This window comes from Geotrypetes seraphini, chromosome 18 (genome assembly GCF_902459505.1).
Source record: "Geotrypetes seraphini chromosome 18, aGeoSer1.1, whole genome shotgun sequence".
Lineage (NCBI taxonomy): Eukaryota > Metazoa > Chordata > Amphibia > Gymnophiona > Dermophiidae > Geotrypetes > Geotrypetes seraphini.
In genome coordinates, this window is record NC_047101.1 from 14,099,142 (window position 1) to 14,119,880 (window position 20,739).

General features: G+C 42.6%; 1 protein-coding gene across 11 annotated transcripts in view; it reads right to left on the reverse strand.

The window, feature by feature from the left end:
* Positions 1-20,739, reverse strand: part of COL23A1 (collagen type XXIII alpha 1 chain) — a 354,065-nt gene that overhangs the window by 325,800 nt on the left and 7,526 nt on the right. For all 11 annotated transcript variants that reach the window (XM_033927623.1, XM_033927632.1, XM_033927626.1 and 8 more), the window contains exon 2: positions 12,570-12,639. In XM_033927623.1, the coding sequence (XP_033783514.1) occupies positions 12,570-12,639 (70 nt within the window). The remainder of the gene's footprint in view (positions 1-12,569; positions 12,640-20,739) is intronic.

Below are 20,739 nucleotides of genomic sequence, written 5' to 3' on the forward strand. Positions count from 1 at the left end.
CTCTACCGGGCCTAATGCCTCGACATTAGCCAGAGTTACTGTGGCAGAACAGTGTATGAATGCATACTCTGCCACCCACAAACAGAAATCACAGGTACGTTAGATAGATTGTGAGCCCACCGGGACAGAGAGGGAAAATGCTTGAGTACCTGATTGTAAAAACCGCTTAGATAACCTTGATAGGCGGTATATAAAATCCTAATAAACTTGAAACTTGATTTTATAGATAGAAAGATACAGGTAGGCACTCCAACCTTTGCATGTTCCAAATCAACACGTGTGTCATAGCAATCATTAAATCGGTCCCTGTCTCGGGTAATTATCAGTCAGGTACTGACACTAAAAAACAAGATCAATCAGGTAGCCTTTGACACCCCTAATCAGAGGATTTCAGTCTCAGTTTCAACAACATTTATTTTAGAAAACAGCTGGGGTGCAACTAATGTGATCCCCCAGCGCCCGAGGTATCGGAATACTTCTAGGGTCATGGCCTCTGGAACAGCTTGACACCAGAAGGAAAAATCTCATGATATACTCAAGTGCTTAAGCAAACCATGTTTTGGGGGGGAAGGGAGCCTAGTAAAATCCACATCCTTTTCGGGTTTCTGAATGCATTTGAGGATAACATATTTTTAAAACAGTTGATGCATTAATTTATCTTTTTTTTGCACTTTTATTGGAAGAGGGTACCTGCTAGTAGTAGGTCATGAATTTGATATACAGGCAGTCCTGAGTTAGAGACACCCAACTTAAGTACAACTCATACTTAAGAACGCGGTTGCAGCTTCATTTGATTTCACTGAGCAGTATTTCCAGTGGCATAGACTCAGCAGGTCCAGGAACGATGCATGGCCACATTAAGAGCAGTGTGTGGTTGTGCATGCTGTACCTTAGAGCAAACACTGGTAGGGCCGGTTGGCCCTTTTGTCAGCTGGAGCAAAGGTTAAGCAGCAAGAATCTTAAAATCTACAAGTTCTGAGTTACATACAAATCCGGCTTAAGAACTGGTTTAAAAACATAACTCATTCTTAACCCGGGGACTGCCTGTGTAGGAATAATCAGGCCTTTGTGACATCACTGAAGAGTTTGGCTCTTAGGCATTGGTGGAATGAGGCATGATGACATCACAATATCAGTTCTGGAATGTTGCTGGTGGCTTCATTTGATTTCACTGAGCTGTATTTTCAGTGGCATAGACTCAGCAGGTCCAGGAACGATGCATGGCCGCATTAAGAACAGTGTGTGGTTGTGCATGCGGTAACTTAGAGCAGTGGTTCCCCAACCCTGTCCTTGGTGACCGCCAGCCAATCGGGTTTTCAAGATAGCCCTAATGAATACGCATGAGAGAGATTGGCATATAATGGAAGTGACAAGCATGCAAATCTGCCTCATGCATATTCATTAGGACTATCCTGAAAACCTGACTGGCTGGTGGCCGCATGCACTACCTTAGAGGGGAACACTGGTAGGGACAGTTGGCCCTTTTATAAGCTGGAAGCGGAGGTAAGCAGCAAGAATCTTAAAATCGTCAAGTTCTGAGTTACATACAAATCCGACTTAAGGACAGCTTTGAAAACGTAACTCGTTCTTAACCCGGAGACTGCCTTTCATGATACAACTAAAGTGGCTTACATTTATTATATGCAGGAACTTTTCTCTGCCCCTAGTGGGCTCACAATCTAAGCCTTTGCACCTGGGAGTGATTTGTCTAGGATCACAATGAGATGTAGCAGAAACTGAACGCAGTTCCCCAGGTTCTCAGCTCACTGGTCTCAGTATTCCTCCACTCCATGTGTGTATTACAGGAGCGATTTACAAATATCTCAAGTACTTTTGCAATAACAAGGGTTGCCTTCTGATGGCAACTTGTGCAACCTTGAGAGCTCTGAAAACTGATACCCTGTGCATGTGTTCAGATGCATGGACCTAAAGTAACTTCAGTCGTCTCGGAGAAACCCAGAACTTTAGCACGTTGTGATATTGGTCTAGTAGTACACACATGACATATGAGCTTTTGAAGTGACAAGGGTGCCTTCTGACGATAATTTATACAACCTTGAGAGCTGAAGTAGTATTCTGTGAAAACTGATATCCTGTACGTGTGTTCAAATGCACGGACCTAAAGTAACTTCAGTAGCTAGGAGTGGAAAGATGACCTTCCAGTGAAAGGTTCCAGAGGCATTTAACAAGAAGAGGGACATTAAGAGGCTACAAATTATTCAGTATCGTCACATAAGGTCTCCTGCTATATTTATGCATGTCACTCAAAGGTGCTGGCATAAATATCTGAAAAAAAAAAAAAAAAAAACCTTTCATGCAGTGACCACAGCATGGGAGGAGGGTGCGATACAATGAAGCAGAGGTGCAGGCAGGCACTCTGCCATTCAGTTTTAGCAACCACCATGAATTATAATGAACCTTCAAGTTTCTTACCTGCAGGACAGTTTTATTATAGAAATCAAAGCACCTTAGCGGTAGAATTTCATTAAGCTGTTGTGTTCATAACCATGGAAAGTAAAAAAAAAATAAAAAAAGCACCCGAGGCACTGTTTCTCTAAAGAAAAATGGTACAAAAAAAACCCCAACAACAACAACATTAATTTAAGACTGGCAGACTTCAAAAATAAATGTTTAGATCAGAATCGTCAACCATAATGTTTGACTTGTTAGGCAGGAAGACCGCAGGGAGTCAGACTCTGAAAGGTTTTCAATGTCAAGCATGTTGAGAAGACCTCAGAACACATTGCTTTCATACTTTTCTTTCCAAACGCTGCCATGTGATACGTTCTGTACTAAACAACTACAAACTCAGCGTCACTGGATAGCAATTACAGCATAGTGAATTTAACATACACATTATATGAGAAATGTACATATAACCAGGGTTGCCGTACGACTCCAGAGAAAGGAGAACAGAATTGAAAGCAATGGAAGTAAAACCCGGATATCTAGTTCCGTTCTCTTTTTTCTGGAGCCTTGTGGTAACTCAGCATATAACTCAGGCTCATTTGATGCTCGTTTTCAAAGAGAAAGCATGCACATACTTTGTCTTTGAAAATCCACATAAAGAGGGCATTTCTATAATAAGGCACCTCATAGGTACATATTCAATAAAAGAAATGAGGCGCCTACTTTCCCATATAGAATACTAGTGTAACCACACCAGCCATAGAGCTGATTAGATAGTAAGCTCTACTGAGAAGAGACTGTCTCTTGAATGTTTAAACGGACAGTGCTGCGTACAACTAGCAGTGCTATAGAAATGATAAGTAGCAATGCAGTACTCCCCTGAAATTTGCGGGGGTTCCGTTTCAGGCACCCCCGTGAATTTTAAAAAACCGCAAATGCGGTACAAAGAACAGATATAACATTAAAACATACTATCTTCAAGACATACAGTATTCAAAAACCTGAACAATGTCTAAAATTTCTGTTTTAATTCATAAAAATGCCTGAGAAAACAGATGCGCTTTTAATAGTTTTCTAAATGAACTCAAAGACTGAATCTTTCTCAATTCCTTTGGAAGGGAGTTCCATAACTAAGGTCCCATGACCATAAAGATCAAGTCCCTAAACATCTCCAATCTAATTTGCATAAAATCTGGAACATTAAGTAGTGCCTGGCACATGATTCTTTAGGGTGGCAGCCAGACAAAGTGGTGCTGTTGCACTATGGCCAAGATCCCTCTCCCCACCATTTCTCAGCAGAAGTAAACTACAAGTGCCATGGTTCCTAGCCATGCCCTGGAGGCATGCTTAAGTCTGGTTTTCAGGTTATCTATAATGAATAGATAAAAAAAAGTAGGGCAAATAAGCCGACTCCTTACCTCAAAGCACTTTATTGTATTTTCAAAGAACCCAACATGGATCCATGTTTCGGCAACATCATGTCTTCATCAGGGGTAAACAATCAAATATCATGTATTGCAAACTTCCACAGTTAAAGATGTCAATAGAACCGGAGCTATACATTGGGTACCCAGCATAAAGTTGGGCATCCAGTTTTGTAGAATTGGGGGATCATGTATTTGAATACATTTAGGACTAGATTCAGGTTGTTCACCCTCTCCAAGGTAGGGAGAACGAAAGGGCAGTCTCTAAAGTTAAAAGGGGATAGATTCCGTACAAACGTAAGGAAGTTCTTCTTCACCCAGAGAGTGGTGGAAAACTGGAATGCACTTTTGGAGGCTGTTATAGCGGAAAACACCCTCCAGGGATTCAAGACAAAGTTAGACAAGTTCTTGCTGAACTGGAAAGTACGTAGATAAGGCTAGTCTCTGGGCACTGGTCTTTGACCTAAGGGCCGCCGCATGAGCGAACTGCTAGGCAATTCTGACCCAGCAGCGGCAATTCTTATGTTCTTAAATGGCAACCACGAGAAGAGCACTATTGTACAAACGGCACTCTGAGTTGGGCACAGAATAGCGTTTGGAGCCGATTTCTGCACCAAACTTTGGGGGTGAGGATTTACACCAGCTGAAACCCCGGTGTAAATACTGGCATATAATTTAGACATGGATCCCTGGTATTCAGAAATACAGCGCGCCTCTTTAGTGAACCCTGCTGAGTGATGCACTATATGATCCGTGGGCAGATCTTCATAGAATAGTGTTTAGGAAGGCGTGCACACACATCCAAATCGCTGCCAATTAACACCAATTATTGGCTCTTTAGCCAATTTAGTTGTGAGCTCACACCTCGGTCATTTTAGAATCCAAAGGGCGAAGTCGGAGCATGTAAATCTCTGCCACGCATATTCGTTGTGCCCATCAAGAAAGCCCAAATGGTTCAGTGTGCCTGCAGGACTGTGCTGAGATACACTGGCCAAATGGTTAGAGCGGGGGTGTCAAAGTCCCTTCTCGAGGGCCGCAATCCAGTTGGGTTTTCAGGATTTCCCCAATGAATATGCATGAGATCTATTTGCATGCACTGCTTTCATCGTATGCTCATAGATCTCATGCATATTCATTGGGGAAATCCTGAAAACTCGACTGGATTGCGGCCCTTGAGGAGGGACTTTGACACCCCTGGGCTAGAGTAATAAACTAAGAACCAGGGAATCTAGGTTTTTTCCAGTGACACTCCTTATGACCTTGGACGAATCATTGCTTTGAGTAGAAACTTGGAATTACAAGCTATCTGGTGCAGGAAAATAGCTACTGGACTTCAAATATAAAAGTCACCTTGAACTCTGCTTTGGAAAAGGCATGTAATTAAATCCAAATCCAGCATCTCTAGCTCAGCCAGGGAAGCAGAAGCAAGGCTGAAAAATCAAAACTGGGTCTCTTACTTGGCTCCCCACTACTGAGGAGACCCTAAAAAAAAAGTCTTCTGTGTCAGCTAAACTGTGGAAATGTATCTGAACGGTCATTAATGCCAGTTTCAAGTTCTATGGTGAATAAAAGCACACACACAAGCAGTTGCCATTGAATTCCATCTATCTGCCTTTTGTAATTTGAGGTGCTGTGCTTACGGGTCTATTTGCAAACCGTTTGATCTATTATTAGCTTCGATCTGTCCACGGAATCTAACCTATCAGCTGTAGTCTCACTCAAAGACTTTGATAAACACATCCAATGCATCACAAACTCATTACATATTTACAACATGAAGAAACGGGTAATGCTGTTTCATCACAGATGGGAGAAAAAGCACCCTTGCTTGTCAGTCAAGACCCACCATGACCCGTATCAAAGCAACGCAGGGACTGTATACATGATCAACTGCTTTCAGAGACCACGAAAAGCTGATGAGCAGAACAGCCTAGGGGTGTGGATGAAGCAACCTGATAATCATCATCGTAGGGGCTGTGGATGCTTGAGCACCCCCAAAATTGAACCAATTCCTTGATTTTTTGTCCAGGCAGAGGCCATTTCCATTGGGTTTAACACCCCCCCCCCCAATAATTTTGAAAGGTTGGCTCCTATAGTTATCAGGGTCAAGTTACATGGCATGAGTTGGCCAAAACATGAGAGGGAGCAGACAGCAAATGTCACCCAGAAAGCATGCACCTGATCAAAAGCAGTTACCGTATATATATATGAATATAAGCCCATCCAAATATAAAATAATGTACCTGTCAGCATTACATTATGTCCAGAGTGCAAGCAAGGGATTCTGGGATATTATAGTACAACAATCTAACCCTTGCTGACCCTGGGAATGTTAGTGAAAGTAAACTGAATGGTTTCTGCCCATATATTACTAACAAAATACCTTTTACTTAAAATGCCACTGTAAGCAGTCTAAATGACGCCTAACAGACCAGCATGTAAACTATAATAAAAGACCTTTTGCCTAGCACTTGGGAGCATCCTTCAAAGCCCTGGACTTTCTTTTTTTTTTTTTTTTTAATTTATCTTTATTCATTTTTAAACTTTCAATAAGTGTGATACAGTATACAATCAATTCACATTTAACATCACCTAAAGCACTTACAATACTCCTTCAAAACAAATACCCCCCTCCTCTCCAATCAGTTTCCCACTCAATAGGCCTTAGGTATCCCACCCTCCCCCTCTCCCTGGATGTGTACAATCAACAAAGAAAAAGAAAAAATATTATCAATCTTTACAATATTTTTCTAATGGTTCTCAAACCTTCCTAAATTTCTTTAAATTTTGTCAATTGAGGGCCATTTTTTCAAACAAATACCAAATTGTGACATGGAGAAATACCGGAACATATGTTAAGACCAGTACCTAAGGCCAACCCACCATTCAGACACCCCCCCCCCCCCCCATTCAATTAGGCAGGGCACGGATTCTTTCTGCTCTGCTCTCTCATACCCCCCCCCCCACACACACACACAGACATACACCCTCCACAGAAGCAGCTCTAAATCCAATTTATGCTCTATATTTATAAATGCCTAGTCCTATAAAAATGTACCTTTTTTGCTCCCACCTGGTTGTTGTCCTGTTAATTTACTTCCTACTTTCTCTAAGGTCTGAACCCAAGACCCGAAATAGATTAGAAAATACAAAAAAAATAAAAAAATCTCAAAAGATTACAGTAACCTTTTTCCCCCCAAAAAGGGGGGAAAATAGTTGACTCAAATATAAACCAAACTTGCAGCAGTCACCCAAGGTTACTGTGCAAACCTGTATCAACTATTTTGAGTAGTGAGACTGCATGGGGCAGGAGCATAGGTGAATCACTCTCGCCCTGGCTCACCACTGGACCAATCACACACTCTCTTCGTCACAGAGTCAGCAATAATATATTATAAAGTTTTATAATACTTATGAGAAGTCCTTGGGGATATCAGATTGCCCTACAAACAGCATAGTTTGAAAGGGTTAATTCCTCATATTACCCCGTGTGGTACCTCCTCCTCCTCTTTTTCTTTTCCTATTTACTTTTTCCTTTTAATTATTCATAATTATTTGATAAATTCTTTGATTAAATGTACTTAGCTTTCAGCCTTGCAATAAATCCCCTCAACGCCAACGCGTTTCGATCTCTTTTTCAAGGTGACATGGGGAAACTACTACATAGGGTACACATCATACAGCCAACGGTTCTCAAACAAAGGAGGTCACCACTGGACCAGCAGGGCTTAAGGTAGGCCCGAGAAGAGGCCTGTGATAGATCTGAGAGGAAGAAGACTTGAATATAAACTGAAACCACCATTTTGGGGCCCAAAAATCTAGGTTTATATTCAAGTACATACAATAAATTGTAGATTTATAGTTTGGTTTTGCTACTGTAAAGGGGAATAAGAGAAACCCCTTACTACAGTCATTTTTTTTAAATACTGAGCCCAATACTGAGCAGGACATTGAGGGAATAATTTGAAATGTCTAATCTAGATGTTTCAAATTACTCATATATTCAATGGCACTATAAATAGAGCCAGTATCACTGAATATCTCTCTCTACTACTCTATATAGTCTGGCTTTTCAATCCAAGAAGGTCAAGATCACATATAATAAGCAAAACAATTAAAAAAACAAAGAAAAAAGTACAACACATGCAGTAAAATCAAATTAAAAAATAATAATATGATCAATAAAATAAAAAGAAACCATTAAAACAAATACCTATATGAACAGCGAAACGTTTTCCCAGCCTGCACTCAGCATGCTTTAGTATGTAGGCTCAATGGCGTATCTGACACAGATGCATTATGGGCCTCTTTTATGAAGTCATTTAGTGCGGACCACTGCAATAACTGCCCCGAAGCCCACAGAGATTTAAAGGACTTTGGCGCCATTGCTGCAAAGCAGCCACTAACCTGGCTTTGTAAAAAAATAAATAAAAAAAGGGGGGGGCATATTTTTTTAGATTGGATATGGCATTACTCGAGAGGGTTCAGAGGAGAGCGATGCGTCTGATAAAGGGGATGGAAAACCTTTCATACGCTGAGAGATTGGAGAAACTAGGTCTCTTTTCCCTGGAGAAGAAGAGACTTAGAGGGGATATGATAGAGACTTACAAGATCATGAAGGCCATAGAGAGAGTAGAGAGGGACAGAAAGAGAGAGAGAAAGAGAGACAGAGAGAGAAAGAGAAAGAAAAAGATTGGAGAAACTGGGACTCTTTTCCCTGGAGAAGAGGAGACTTAAAGAGGATATGATAGAGACTTATAAGATCATGAAGGGCATAGAGAGAGTGGAGAGGGACAGAAAGAGAAACAGAGAGAGAAAGAGAAAGATTGGAGAAACTGGGACTCTTTTCCCTGGAGAAGAGGAGACTAGAGGGGATATGATAGAGACTTACAAGATCATGAAAGGCATAGAGAGAGTAGAGAGGGACAGATTCTTCAAACTTTCAGAAAATAAAAGAACAAGAGGGCATTCGGAAAAGTTGAAAGGGGACAGATTCAAAACGAATGCTAGGAAGTTCTTCTTTACCCAATGTGTGGTGGACACCTGGAATGCGCTTCCAGAGGACGTAATAGGGCAGAGAACGGGGTTTAAGAAAGGATTGGACAATTTCCTGCTGGAAAAGGGGATAGAGGGGTATAGATAGAGGATTACTGCACAGGTCCTGGACCTGCTGGGCCGCCGCGTCAGCGGACTGCTGGGCACGATGGACCTCAGGTCTGATCCAGCGGAGGCATTGCTTATGTTCTTATGGGAGAGGAGGAGATAGTGATGCTGTGGATGGACCATTTGGCCTTTATCTGCAATGCAGGTGCAAAGAGCCTTAGCCTAAAGGAAGAGGAGATGCAAATGTTAAGAGCCTTAGCCAATGCGCTTCCAGAGGACGTAATAGGGCAGAGAACGGTAACGGGGTTTAAGAAAGGATTGGACAATTTCCTGCTGGAAAAAGGGATAGAGGGGTATAGATAGAGGATTACTGCACAGGTCCTGGACCTGTTGGGCCGCCGCATGAGCGGATTGCTGGGCACGATGGACCTCGGGTCTGACCCAGCGGAGGCACTGCTTATGTTCTTATTACATAAATGCATCTATACTATATTCATTCTTTTCCATACTCAAATGTTATTCTTCATTTGCTGAACTTAAATGCATACATGGACATTGTTTATGTTTGAAAAATTTAATAAATTAACGCGCGGAATAACACGCGCTAAAATGCCACACGCGCTAGCCGCTACCGCCTCCTCTTGAGCAGGCGGTAGTTTTTCAGGTAGCACGCGCTAATCCGGTGCATGCGCTAAAAACGCTAGCTCACCTTTGTAAAAGGAGCCCTAAGACTTACAAAAAAATGTCTTTCTAATCTGTTTGTCTGCAGATAGAACTGGGAAAAATGGTAAAAAAATCCTCCAGAGGCAATATAAGGACCACTACAATTTGGGGAAGGAGCTCTATGCTTACTTCCTGCTGCCCCTTTGAGCGTCTAACTCAAGTGGAAGCAGGATTGAGATCTGGCAACATGAACATTCATTCGCAACTACCTGGGTTTTTTTTTATATCCCATTATGATTCATTGCCATGAGAGCAGTAAAAAAAGGATACATGTATCAGGGCTCTTTCTGGAACCCTGCAATTTTGGGCTCTAAATCTGGCCATTGAATGTTATTGCTATGCCTAGATTATAGCGCCCTCTTCCCAAGGGCTAGTAACACAATTCCCATGTCCAGCCCAGTGACTTAAAGACCTGACCCATGAATTAACTCAGATTCCCTGGACAGCTATGCATTGCACTGTGGCTGAGCCGCTAAGACAAATATATATGGTTCACCCCACCCCATTCACGAACCCGTAAAAACTATAGAATATAACAGCAAATAACACAAAACCCATATCACCTGTCCATTTCAAAAATAATAATAGTCCTTATTTAATTTCTAATCACACTCACACTTTCGTTTGGCCAAAAAAATCCTCTCAGCTTATCTCAAGCACATTCTAATACCAATCATGCTTTCAAGACCTTTATTGGGAAGCAAGTCCAGGTAAGTTTTCTTGTTTACTCATTTCAAATGCAGACATAGTTACCTTGTTGTGAAAACTTCCACTGAAAAAAAAAAATATTTGTTTTCAGTGGTAAATATGGCCTTGCAGATTGGAACAATCTCAAAATGGCTGCCGTGATCTCCAGCAGCAATTTCGCAAGACTGCCAGTGGAAGTCACGGCAGCCATTTTGACTAAGGACATGAGATAGGTAGGAGCGACTAGCGATTGTTCCTACCCCCAAAATTCCACTGGACTATCAGGGCAGTAATATAGGCCAGGGTGCAGCCTATGGATGCACCTATGGGTTACCAGGGGAGGGGCTTCTTATACTCAGGTGGGAGAGAAGGAGAAAAAAATGTAGTGGGAGCAGAAGCTTAGGTGGTTCTGGGCAACTTGGTGCAGTGGAGGAGGAAAAGGGAGGGAGAGATTGAGTGGAGACTGTTCCTGGTCGAAGGGCTGGGACGGTTTCAGTTTCAGCTTTGGTCTCGGCCAAAACAGAGCAGTAAATTTCAGCCAAAACTGGGAAAAAATGTTTTTATCACCCTCTAGTGGCTGACCCAGATATTCATTGCTGGTGCTCAGAGATGGTTTAGCATTGAATATCCAGGTCTAACACAGCGTAGGGAAAGGGGAGACATGATTGAGACATTTAAGTACATCACGGGACGTGTCGAGGTGGAAGATGATATCTTTCTTCTCAAAGGACCCTTGACCACAAGGGGACATCCGCTCAAACTCAGGGGAGGGAAGTTTCGTGGAGACGCCAGGAAGTACTTCTTCACGGAAAGAGTGATTGAGCATTGGAACAAGCTTCCAGTGCAGGTGATTGAGGCCAGCAGCATCCCAGACTTTAAGAATAAATGGGATACCTATTTGGGTTCCCTACAAAGGTCAAGTCAAGGAATAGGGTGGCTAGGGTATAGACTTGAAGGAGCGGGTCAGTAGAGTGGCGGTATGATTAAGAGGGTCAGTAGACTTAAAGGGGTGGGTCAATACAGTGGGCAGACTTGATGGGCTATAGCCCTTATCTGCGGTCATCTTTCTATGTTTCTATGTGGCAGTTAGAGGCTTAAAAACCATTGACCGTTACAGGCGGAATATCACTGGGTAAATATATTTCTAATAGTAACATTTTCTCATTTTTTAATCAAACACTTTAACTAAAGGTAAAACTAATACAAAACCTTTTGATTTTGCAGCAAACACCCATTGTTTATTAAATCCAAATTAATTAAAGCGGCATGTAATATAAAGTCAGTCATTGCTGGAAATTAAATATTCCTTTATAGAACGAAAAGCAAAGAAATGCAAGAAATATGCTAAAGGGTTTATTGGTTTAATGGAACTTGATATACCGTCTCTCATCACAAAACAGCAACGTGGTTTACAATACATACAAATGGGATAAGCAGAAAGGAAGTGTATTTATTAACAGGAAGGAGGAAATAGAAGGCAAAGGTCGCAAAGTAATAGGGCACAAGGAAGGTAGCAGGGACACAGGGCTAAAGGCCTAGCAATGCTCAATTCAGTTCTGGGCGAAACTAAATTGTTTTTAATTGGTTTAAATGGCGTGGTAATTGACCACCTATATATAGCAGTAAGCATACACTCTCATAAAACTTATAGAAAACAATTCTTCCGTGCTTAGGGATTTTTTTTTGAGTGAGACCATTGAACGGGCGATAGCCCACTTTTAAACAACTCTTCTCGGGTAGATATCTGTGTATTGCCATGGAATATTGAAGGTACCCGGGTAACTCCTGGCAGGCTACAAAATGCCTGCATATTTCCAGGCATAATTTGCCCCCACCCCGTTATACCGCAGTCCCGCCCCTGCTCTCATCAGGCAAGAGGGCATCCGAGGATATCCTACTGCCTGATGCAATTTTGAAGAAGCTTTTCAAAACCCAAAGTGCCAGGTTTAGAAAAGCCGTCCAGACCCTCAGACATGTCCTCAAAAAGGACACGTTTGGGGGAATCCAGACTTCTGGTAACCCTAACAATTCATCAACTGCCAACTGAATGTTACCACCTAAATTTTCAGATCGAAGTCGTCTCCACACGAATGTTTGTCAATAAATATGGAGGGGGGGGCAGAACAGTTCACATGTTGAGATCCAGTAAGGGCATTATAAGTTGCTGACAATATTTCATTAAAGACATAAGAGGGGCCTAATGAGAATGACTGTTCCACCTACCTGGAGGACAGAGACATTCGGGAGAGGTTTCTCGTACTGTCCGTAGCTTGGCCAGTCCTTCCCCCAGTTTCTGTGACAGAAAAAAAAAAAAAAGGGAGGTTTAGTTTCTCTTCATCTTGGGTAAAAAATAGCATGGGAAAGAGAACGTAGCGACGAATCTTTGATATCCTCAAAAACACATGGGATCATTTTCACTTCAAGAAGTGGTGAAAAAAATAACATACATGTTAAGAACCAATGCATAATCCTATGTAATAAAACCCTAGCCGCGCATACGCACTCCTACCTGTGTGTTCCATTTTCCCTAGTTCCGTGAGATGTAGGTCCGTGGTGGCAAGAGTGCGCATGCGCAGGTCCCCAGCCTTACAGCGCCTAACTACACTCGCCGGCAGGACTGGCCGCTAGCGCTCTGGTAAAAGTAAGTTCTTCACCTTGCTGCCCCCCCTTCCCTTCCCGCGGTCCCGACTCCAAACCTGCCGACTCCAGCAGCGTGTGTACAGTGCTGAAGACGCTGCTGGAGTCGGCAGGTTTGGAGTCGGGACTGCGGGAAGTGAAGGGGGGCGGCGGCAAGGGACTACGAGAGCCGACCACACTTCTAGCACCTGTTAATGGAACGGGCTAAAATACTAGTATTTTATAAAAAGAAGGCATCTAAAAGGATGGCCGACAGTTTTGGTTACTACTAAACCATATCTTTATGGCATGATTAAAAAAAAAAAGATTTCAGAAGAGGTATAATATAACTTATGTGAAAAACAAAAAAATATAACACATTCAGAAAGAACATAAAAGCTTGGGGAAAGAACAAGGTTACATGGAAGAGAGTGGTGTGTAATAGATCAAATAATGTGGATACCATGGCATGATAATCCTGGCTTGAGGAAAAGAATTTTAGCTTCTGAAAGCTATTTAAAAAGTGCATTAAGTTAGTCCAAAATAAAAGGCATCACGTTATTTTCTTTTGTTCTATTTATTTAATTTTATATCTATGTAATGTGCTTTGACATCTGGCATTCAGCCCGCGCTCCATCTGACTTTATAAAGAAAGGCATTTAACAGATTTAGAGACCCTTTTACTAAGCTTGGGTAATAAAAAAGCTTAGCGAATCCTTACACGAGACTTTCCCATGCACCGAGCCCAGTTTTACAGCGACTGGAAAAACAAAACAAAACAAAAAAAGAACTTTCTTTTTGCCTATCCAGCGCTAATTTTCCGTTAGTGCATGGCACTGGCAGAAATGTTCTGACTGAAAGAATGGAAAACAAAATAATGTCCAAATAATAATATAATATGACAAGCTTGATGGAACACTTATAGTGTATATAATGTGATTGAAATCAAGGGAGAAAAAGACCTCAAAATACCCCTAAAGTGTGATCAATGAAGTCACAAATATTTTGGGGTTAGGTATCATCACCGGTCAAAAACCCTTGAATTTTTTAAATATTTTTAAATTTTCATTAATGTTTATTAATTTTCATTGATTTTTAATTTATTCTTCTTTTATTTTAAATACCAATATGTATCAATTTAGAACATAAATGTTTCCTTCTAAGTAATTGAGCAATCAAATGACCAGCAACTGTTGGTTCAATATCACAATAATCATTCTATTTGTATTTAGAAATAGTAAGCACTTATCTTTAATAACCCAACGGAGGCCCGGTCCGTTTCGCTCTGATGGGCTTCTTCAGGGGTAATGAAAGGCTTATGTGATTGCCAGTTAAATTTCCATTTTGCTCAAAAATCTGCCGTTGGTGCAGAGTGAACGAAGGTTTCACCAACGGCAGATTTTTGAGCAAAATGGAAATTTAACTGGCAATCACATAAGCCTTTCATTACCCCTGAAGAAGCCCATCAGAGCGAAACGGACCGGGCCTCCGTTGGGTTATTAAAGATAAGTGCTTACTATTTCTAAATACAAATAGAATGATTATTGTGATATTGAACCAACAGTTGCTGGTCATTTGATTGCTCAATTACTTAGAAGGAAACATTTATGTTCTAAATTGATACATATTGGTATTTAAAATAAAAGAAGAATAAATTAAAAATCAATGAAAATTAATAAACATTAATGAAAATTTAAAAATATTTAAAAAATTCAAGGGTTTTTGACCGGTGATGATACCTAACCCCAAAATATTTGTGACTTCATTGATCACACTTTAGGGGTATTTTGAGGTCTTTTTCTCCCTTGATTTCAATCACATTATATACACTATAAGTGTTCCATCAAGCTTGTCATACTGGCAGAAATGTTAACACAGGAACACTTAGGGCTCCTTTTACGAAGCCGCGTTAGCGGTTTAACGCAAGTAATTGTGCACGCTAATTTGCCGGCTGCGCTAGCCGCCTCCTCTTGAGCAGGCGGTAGTTTTTCAGCTAGCGCGGGGGTTAGCGCGCACTAAAAAGGTGCGTGTGATAAAGCCGCTAACGCGGCTTCGTAAAAGGAGCCCTTAGGGCCCGATTCTATATACGTTGCTTAAAAAATAAGCACTAACCAGTGCGGCACTAAACGCGATTCTATAAAAGTTAGATGCCCAGTCACGCTTAGCGACACTAATGCCTGCACCTAAGCTAGGTGCCTAACTCAAAAACATGCCCACGTTCTGCCCCTAACCACATCCACTTTTTCAAGGCACCCGACAGTGCCTACAAAATCAGCGCAAGAATCACGCCTCCCACTGTGGGCATGGCTAATGCCGGAAGTGGCGTTAGGTGGCCTAGAGCGCCTACGGAGGCATGATTCACATCAAAAGGTAGGCGCCAGAAATGTAGGCCTGGAAAACCCTGGCCTACGTTTCTGGCAACTACCTTTGCCACGATTTGCGTGATTGACACACAACTGGCGGCCGCTTTTAGGGCTAACAGCGCAGGTTACAGAATCCAGGCCTTTTGCAGCATCACACCTACCAAGATTAACTCCACTTAGTGCCAGTTAAGAGGTGCTGAGTGCCAACAATTTAGCCCTATTACTCAATTAAACTTATGCGCATTGATGTAGACGTCTACCTTTAGGCACACTTTACGGAATTTTGGGGGTTACTATCTCCTATTTAAGAAGCACTAACAGGGGAATTCTATAAACGGCACCGAAACTTAAGCCTAGAAAGAGAGGTGCCTAACTTAATTAGTAAATTGGCTTCAATAATGAGCTTTAACAAGTTCAGAACTGGGAAATGCAACTGGGAGTTAGGCGCCTACATTCTTAGTCGCAAGTCTACAAAAGATAGACTCCTATTGTATGGCACCTATCGGCACCTAACACCAAAGCAGGCATGTTTAAGGGGTGGAGAAAGACTTAGGTGCTGCTAGGCGCAATTCTCTAAAGGACTTAAGCACCTATAAATTGTAGGCCTTTGAAATCCTGGCCCTACTTTGCAGGCACCTGTTTTAAGTTAGGCGCCCATTACAGAATCGTGCCTAAGTGTGAGTGCCATGTAATAGTCGCCTAACTTTAGGTGTCTTTATCATTTTTAGGCGCCAATTACAGAATCTGGCTCTAAGGGCTCATGAGAGAAATCTACGTCAACCAGTTAGCATGCAGTAAGGTGAACACGTTAACTGGTTAAGGCTTCCACATACGCTCTTCACCCAAAAATGAAGAATAGTGCAGAACACGGCAGTTCGCTTGATCTTCGGATTGAGGAAAAACGACCACATTAGCCCTTACTACAAAAGACTGCACTGGTTGCCAACGGAGACGCGAATACTATTCGAGTTTGCCTGTATTTGTTTCAAGCAGGTCTGGGACCTAGCGCCTTCTTACCTACTGCCACATTTCACATTTCACAACCCCACACGACCAAGCAGAAACCGTACCCAAAGATCACAGGCTGCAAATACAAATCCTTCTTGGACAGGTCCTTCATGTACCAAGCAAGCAAATAGCATTCTGGCTGGGAAATTACATTAATGGAACCAGGATGACCTACGGCGCATTCCGGAAGGCAATTAAAACCACACTGTTTGACAAATTCATCTCCTAAACTGAAACCTCACCACTTATTAAGTTATATTCTCCCTCTGTCCAACCTCGGTGTAATATGTTTGTCCTTTTATCTATTTCTTATGTAATATGTTGTACCCCTTCGTCTTGCATTCTGTAATTCACTGATTGTCCAGCCTTCTTCAATGTGAACCGCCTAGAAGTCTTTTCGACTGTGGCGGTATAGAAGAATAAAGTTATTATTATCATTATTATTATTATTACCCAACCATTCCTAATGTTCCTTCCTAAAAACAAAATTAGTTCAATAATTTTTATTAAAATTTCCATAAAATACAATACAAAGCATCTAAACTTGAATTTCATCTGTAAATATACAAGATAATAAAGAAACAATATAATACAAATACTCTTTAATGCTATCATAAATACTACAGTAAAGACCGTATGGACGTAGGCCTCGCAAAACAAATCCTCATATTTTAGTAGGCGCAAAAACTATACTAACCCAAAGGCTCCCAAACTTTATTAAACTTTTTTAACGCATTCAGGGCTCCTTTTACAAAGCCACGTTAGTGGTTTAACGCACGTAATAGCGCGCACTAATTTGCCAGTCACGCTAGCCGCTACCGCCTCCTCATGAGCAGGCGGTAGTTTTTCGGCTAGCGCGGGGGTTAGTGCGCACTAAAAAGGTGTGCGCGATAAAGCCGCTAACGCGGCTTCGTAAAAGGAGCCCTCAATCTTTCAGCAGCAACACGTTCAAACGTAAACATAGAAACATAGAAATAGACGGCAGATAAGGGCCATGGCCCATCTAGTCTGCCCACCCCAATGACCCTCCCCTACCTTTCTCTGTGAATAGATCCCACGTGTCTATCCCATTTGGCCTTAAACTCAGGCACGCTGCTGGCCTCAATCACCTGAAGTGGAAGACTATTCCAGCGATCAACCACCCTTTCAATGAAAAAGAATTTCCTGGTGTCCCCTTGCCGTTTCCCTCCCCTGATTTTCCACAGATGCCCCCTTGTTGCTGCGGGACCCTTGAAAAAGAAGATATCTTCTTCCACCTCGATGCGGCCCGTGAGATACTTGAATGTCTCGATCGTGTCACCCCTCTCTCTGCGTTCCTCGAGTGAGTACAGCTGCAACTTATCCAGCCGTTCCTTGTACGGGAGATCCTTGAGTCCCGAGACCATCCGGGTGGCCATTCTCTGGACCGACTCCAGTCTCAGCACATCCTTACGGTAATGCGGCCTCCAGAATTGCACACAGTATTTCAGGTGGGGCCTCACCATGGGTCTATACAATGGCATAATGACTTCAGGCTTACGGCTGACAAAACTCCTGCGTATGCAACCTTGCACACAGTGTTCTACCAGGTTATATATTCAACCCTCGATACATCCTTCCAGTGTTTTAAGATAATATTAATGGCCAAATTAAGCAATATCCTTAATAACTTAGATGGTTCATAGTCAAATGCGCGCAAGACGAAATCTGAAATGTAGAAGTACAGTTGCTCTCACCAGAGGCGAGTAAAATCCGTGCAAGACAAATATTCGTTATAGATCAAGTTGCAGCAAAACCAGAGCTTTACCTAGGCAGGCAGGCAGCGAAAGGAGGGCGGGCTGTTCGGAGCACATATATAAAGAGGAAACGTAACCATAGTAACGAAAATGCATTCACGTGACTAATATTCAAAATGCAAGAGGCAAGGGAACCATACTGATAACGTGTTAACGTGCTGAACGTGTGTTCCCTTCGTTCGCCATGCGCCATTTTGAGGCGCGCTGAATTGTCGTTGCACTGAGTTATCCTTGCGCTCAATTGTCTTGCGCTGAGTTATCCTTGCGCTCAATTGTCTCACGCGCAATTATCTTTGCGCTGATTTGTCTTCGCGTTTTTGTCCGCACGTGTTGTCTTACGCGCATTTGACCTGTCACCAACTTAGATAGATCTTCAGATATTGATTGTCTAAGTCCAAGATGCCCCAGCGCCATAACTTCTAATGTAAATGGTTCATTAATTTTCAGTAAATTGTAGATTGTATCCCATACTTTTGCCAATAATCACAGTAGTATTGTGAGTAGACTCACGATACCAACATCTTTTAAACATGACCAACATTTGTTTGATTGAACACTATTAATTTTTGACAATTTATAAGGAGTCCAAACAAAAACAAAATTAGAAAAAATTTATAGCATGGGGATTACCGCTTGTAAACAGGGAAATTACCGCCTGACACTTTAGCCGCAGGGGTAGGGAACTCCGGTCCTCGAGAGCCGTATTCCAGTCGGGTTTTCAGGATTTCCCCAATGAATATGCATTGAAAGCAGTGCATGCAAATAGATCTCATGCATATTCATTGTGGAAATCCTGAAAACCCGACTGGAATACGGCTCTCGAGGACAGGAGTTCCCTACCCCTGCTTTTTAGCACATCCTGCATTAAGTCTTTTTAGCACATTAAGCCCATGTTTCATGTCTAAAAACATTTGTTAATCTTATAAACATATCCTTTCTACCTGACATCTTTATTGATTTTCTTTTGACCGTATTCTTTTTATCCTATATAATAAAAGGTTAGCGGCGCATGCGCTTTAAAAAAAGCGTGATTACTGCCGCCGTGGTGTGTGATCCGTGGCCGTGTTCCATTTTAGAACCCGGCCAATGATCACTCTGGCCACTCCCCTCCTCCCGCCCTCACTCACCCTGGAAGCCAGGCAAGCTCTCTTCCTGCCCGCGTCCTCGGCAGGGAACAAACCTTGGCCCTCATTCGCCGCCACCGCCGCTGCTGCTGATCCTCCTGTAAAGAGCAGCTTGCGATGGTGGCCGGCTTTAGCGAACCTCGCAGGCCGCTCTCCAACTCAGTAGCACGTTCCCTCTGACGCGATCCCATGCGTCAGAGGGAACGTGCTACCGAGGCTGGAGAGTGGCCTGTGAGGTTCCCTAAAGCTGGCCACCATCGCAGGCTGCTCTTCAGGAGGATCAGCAGCGTAAGAGGAGCCGCCACCGGCACTTTTAAAACTAACCTTTGGCCGCAGTAGGCCAGCCCGCGGGAAGGGAAGCGGGAGGGGCCGAACGGAGCAGGCCAAATCGCATTAAGAGAAGGGAGGGGCCGAACGGAGCAGGACAGCTCACGTAAGAGAAGGGAATTGCTTCACAGGGACCTGAAGGGGAAGGAAAATACGCTGCTGCTTCTGCAAAGGAAAGTGGGGGGGGGGGGGGAGGAGAGACAGAAAGAAATACAGACAGACAAAGGAGGCCAGGGAGAGACAGACAGAAATAAAGACAGACAGACAGACAAAAGGGTGCCAGGGAGAGAGACAGAAAGGAAGTAAGAAAGAGACAGGAACAGGGAGAGAGACATAAATAAAGAAAGACAGACAGGCATATATTCTAGCACCCGTTAATGTAACGGGCTTAAACACTAGTGAATAAATATTTCTCCACCATGTTCAGCATTCTTTTGAGTCTTTATAAATCTTAGGGCTCCTTTTACGAAGGCGCGTTAGGGTCTTAACACGCGGAATAGTGTGCGCTAAAATGCCCCGCGCGCTAGCCGCTACCGCCTCCTCTTGAGCAGGCGGTAGTTTTTCCAGACAGCGCGCGCTAAGCCGGGTGCGTGCGCTAAAAGCGCTAGCGCATCTTCATAAAAAGGAGCCCTTAGCTTCTACTCATATTCTCAAAAACTACAGGGTCCTTTTATCAAGCCGCGGTAGGGGTTTAACGCGCGTAATACCGTGGGTTAAACCGCCTGCCCGCTAGCCGCTAACGCCTGCATTGAGCAGGCATTAGGTTTTTAGCCCGCCGCGGGGGTTAGCCCGTGATGAAATGTCCGACGTGCTAACCCCCCTAGCGTGGCTTGATAAAAGGACCCCTATGTCAAGTTTATTCAGCCAAAGTTTGCATATTTCTATCTGCAGGACAGGGCTTCAGTTTTGAGCTGGGCACTAAAACGTATTATGTTCAGCAGAGCCTGGAATGCTAAAAAGATTTATGCAGTGTTTTTCATTCAAATAAGATCCCAATGTGCTTTAAATGCTAATAGAACAAAAACATTTATGCTGTTTTCTCTGAGGTGGACAACCTGGCAACGTGCTCTGCACTATGTGAAAGCTTCCAAGATGAATAATTTTATGATTTTTTTTTCCATGTGAAATAAAGGACAAAATCCAGATAAAAATGCTAGAACGATATGAATTGTTTGTTTGC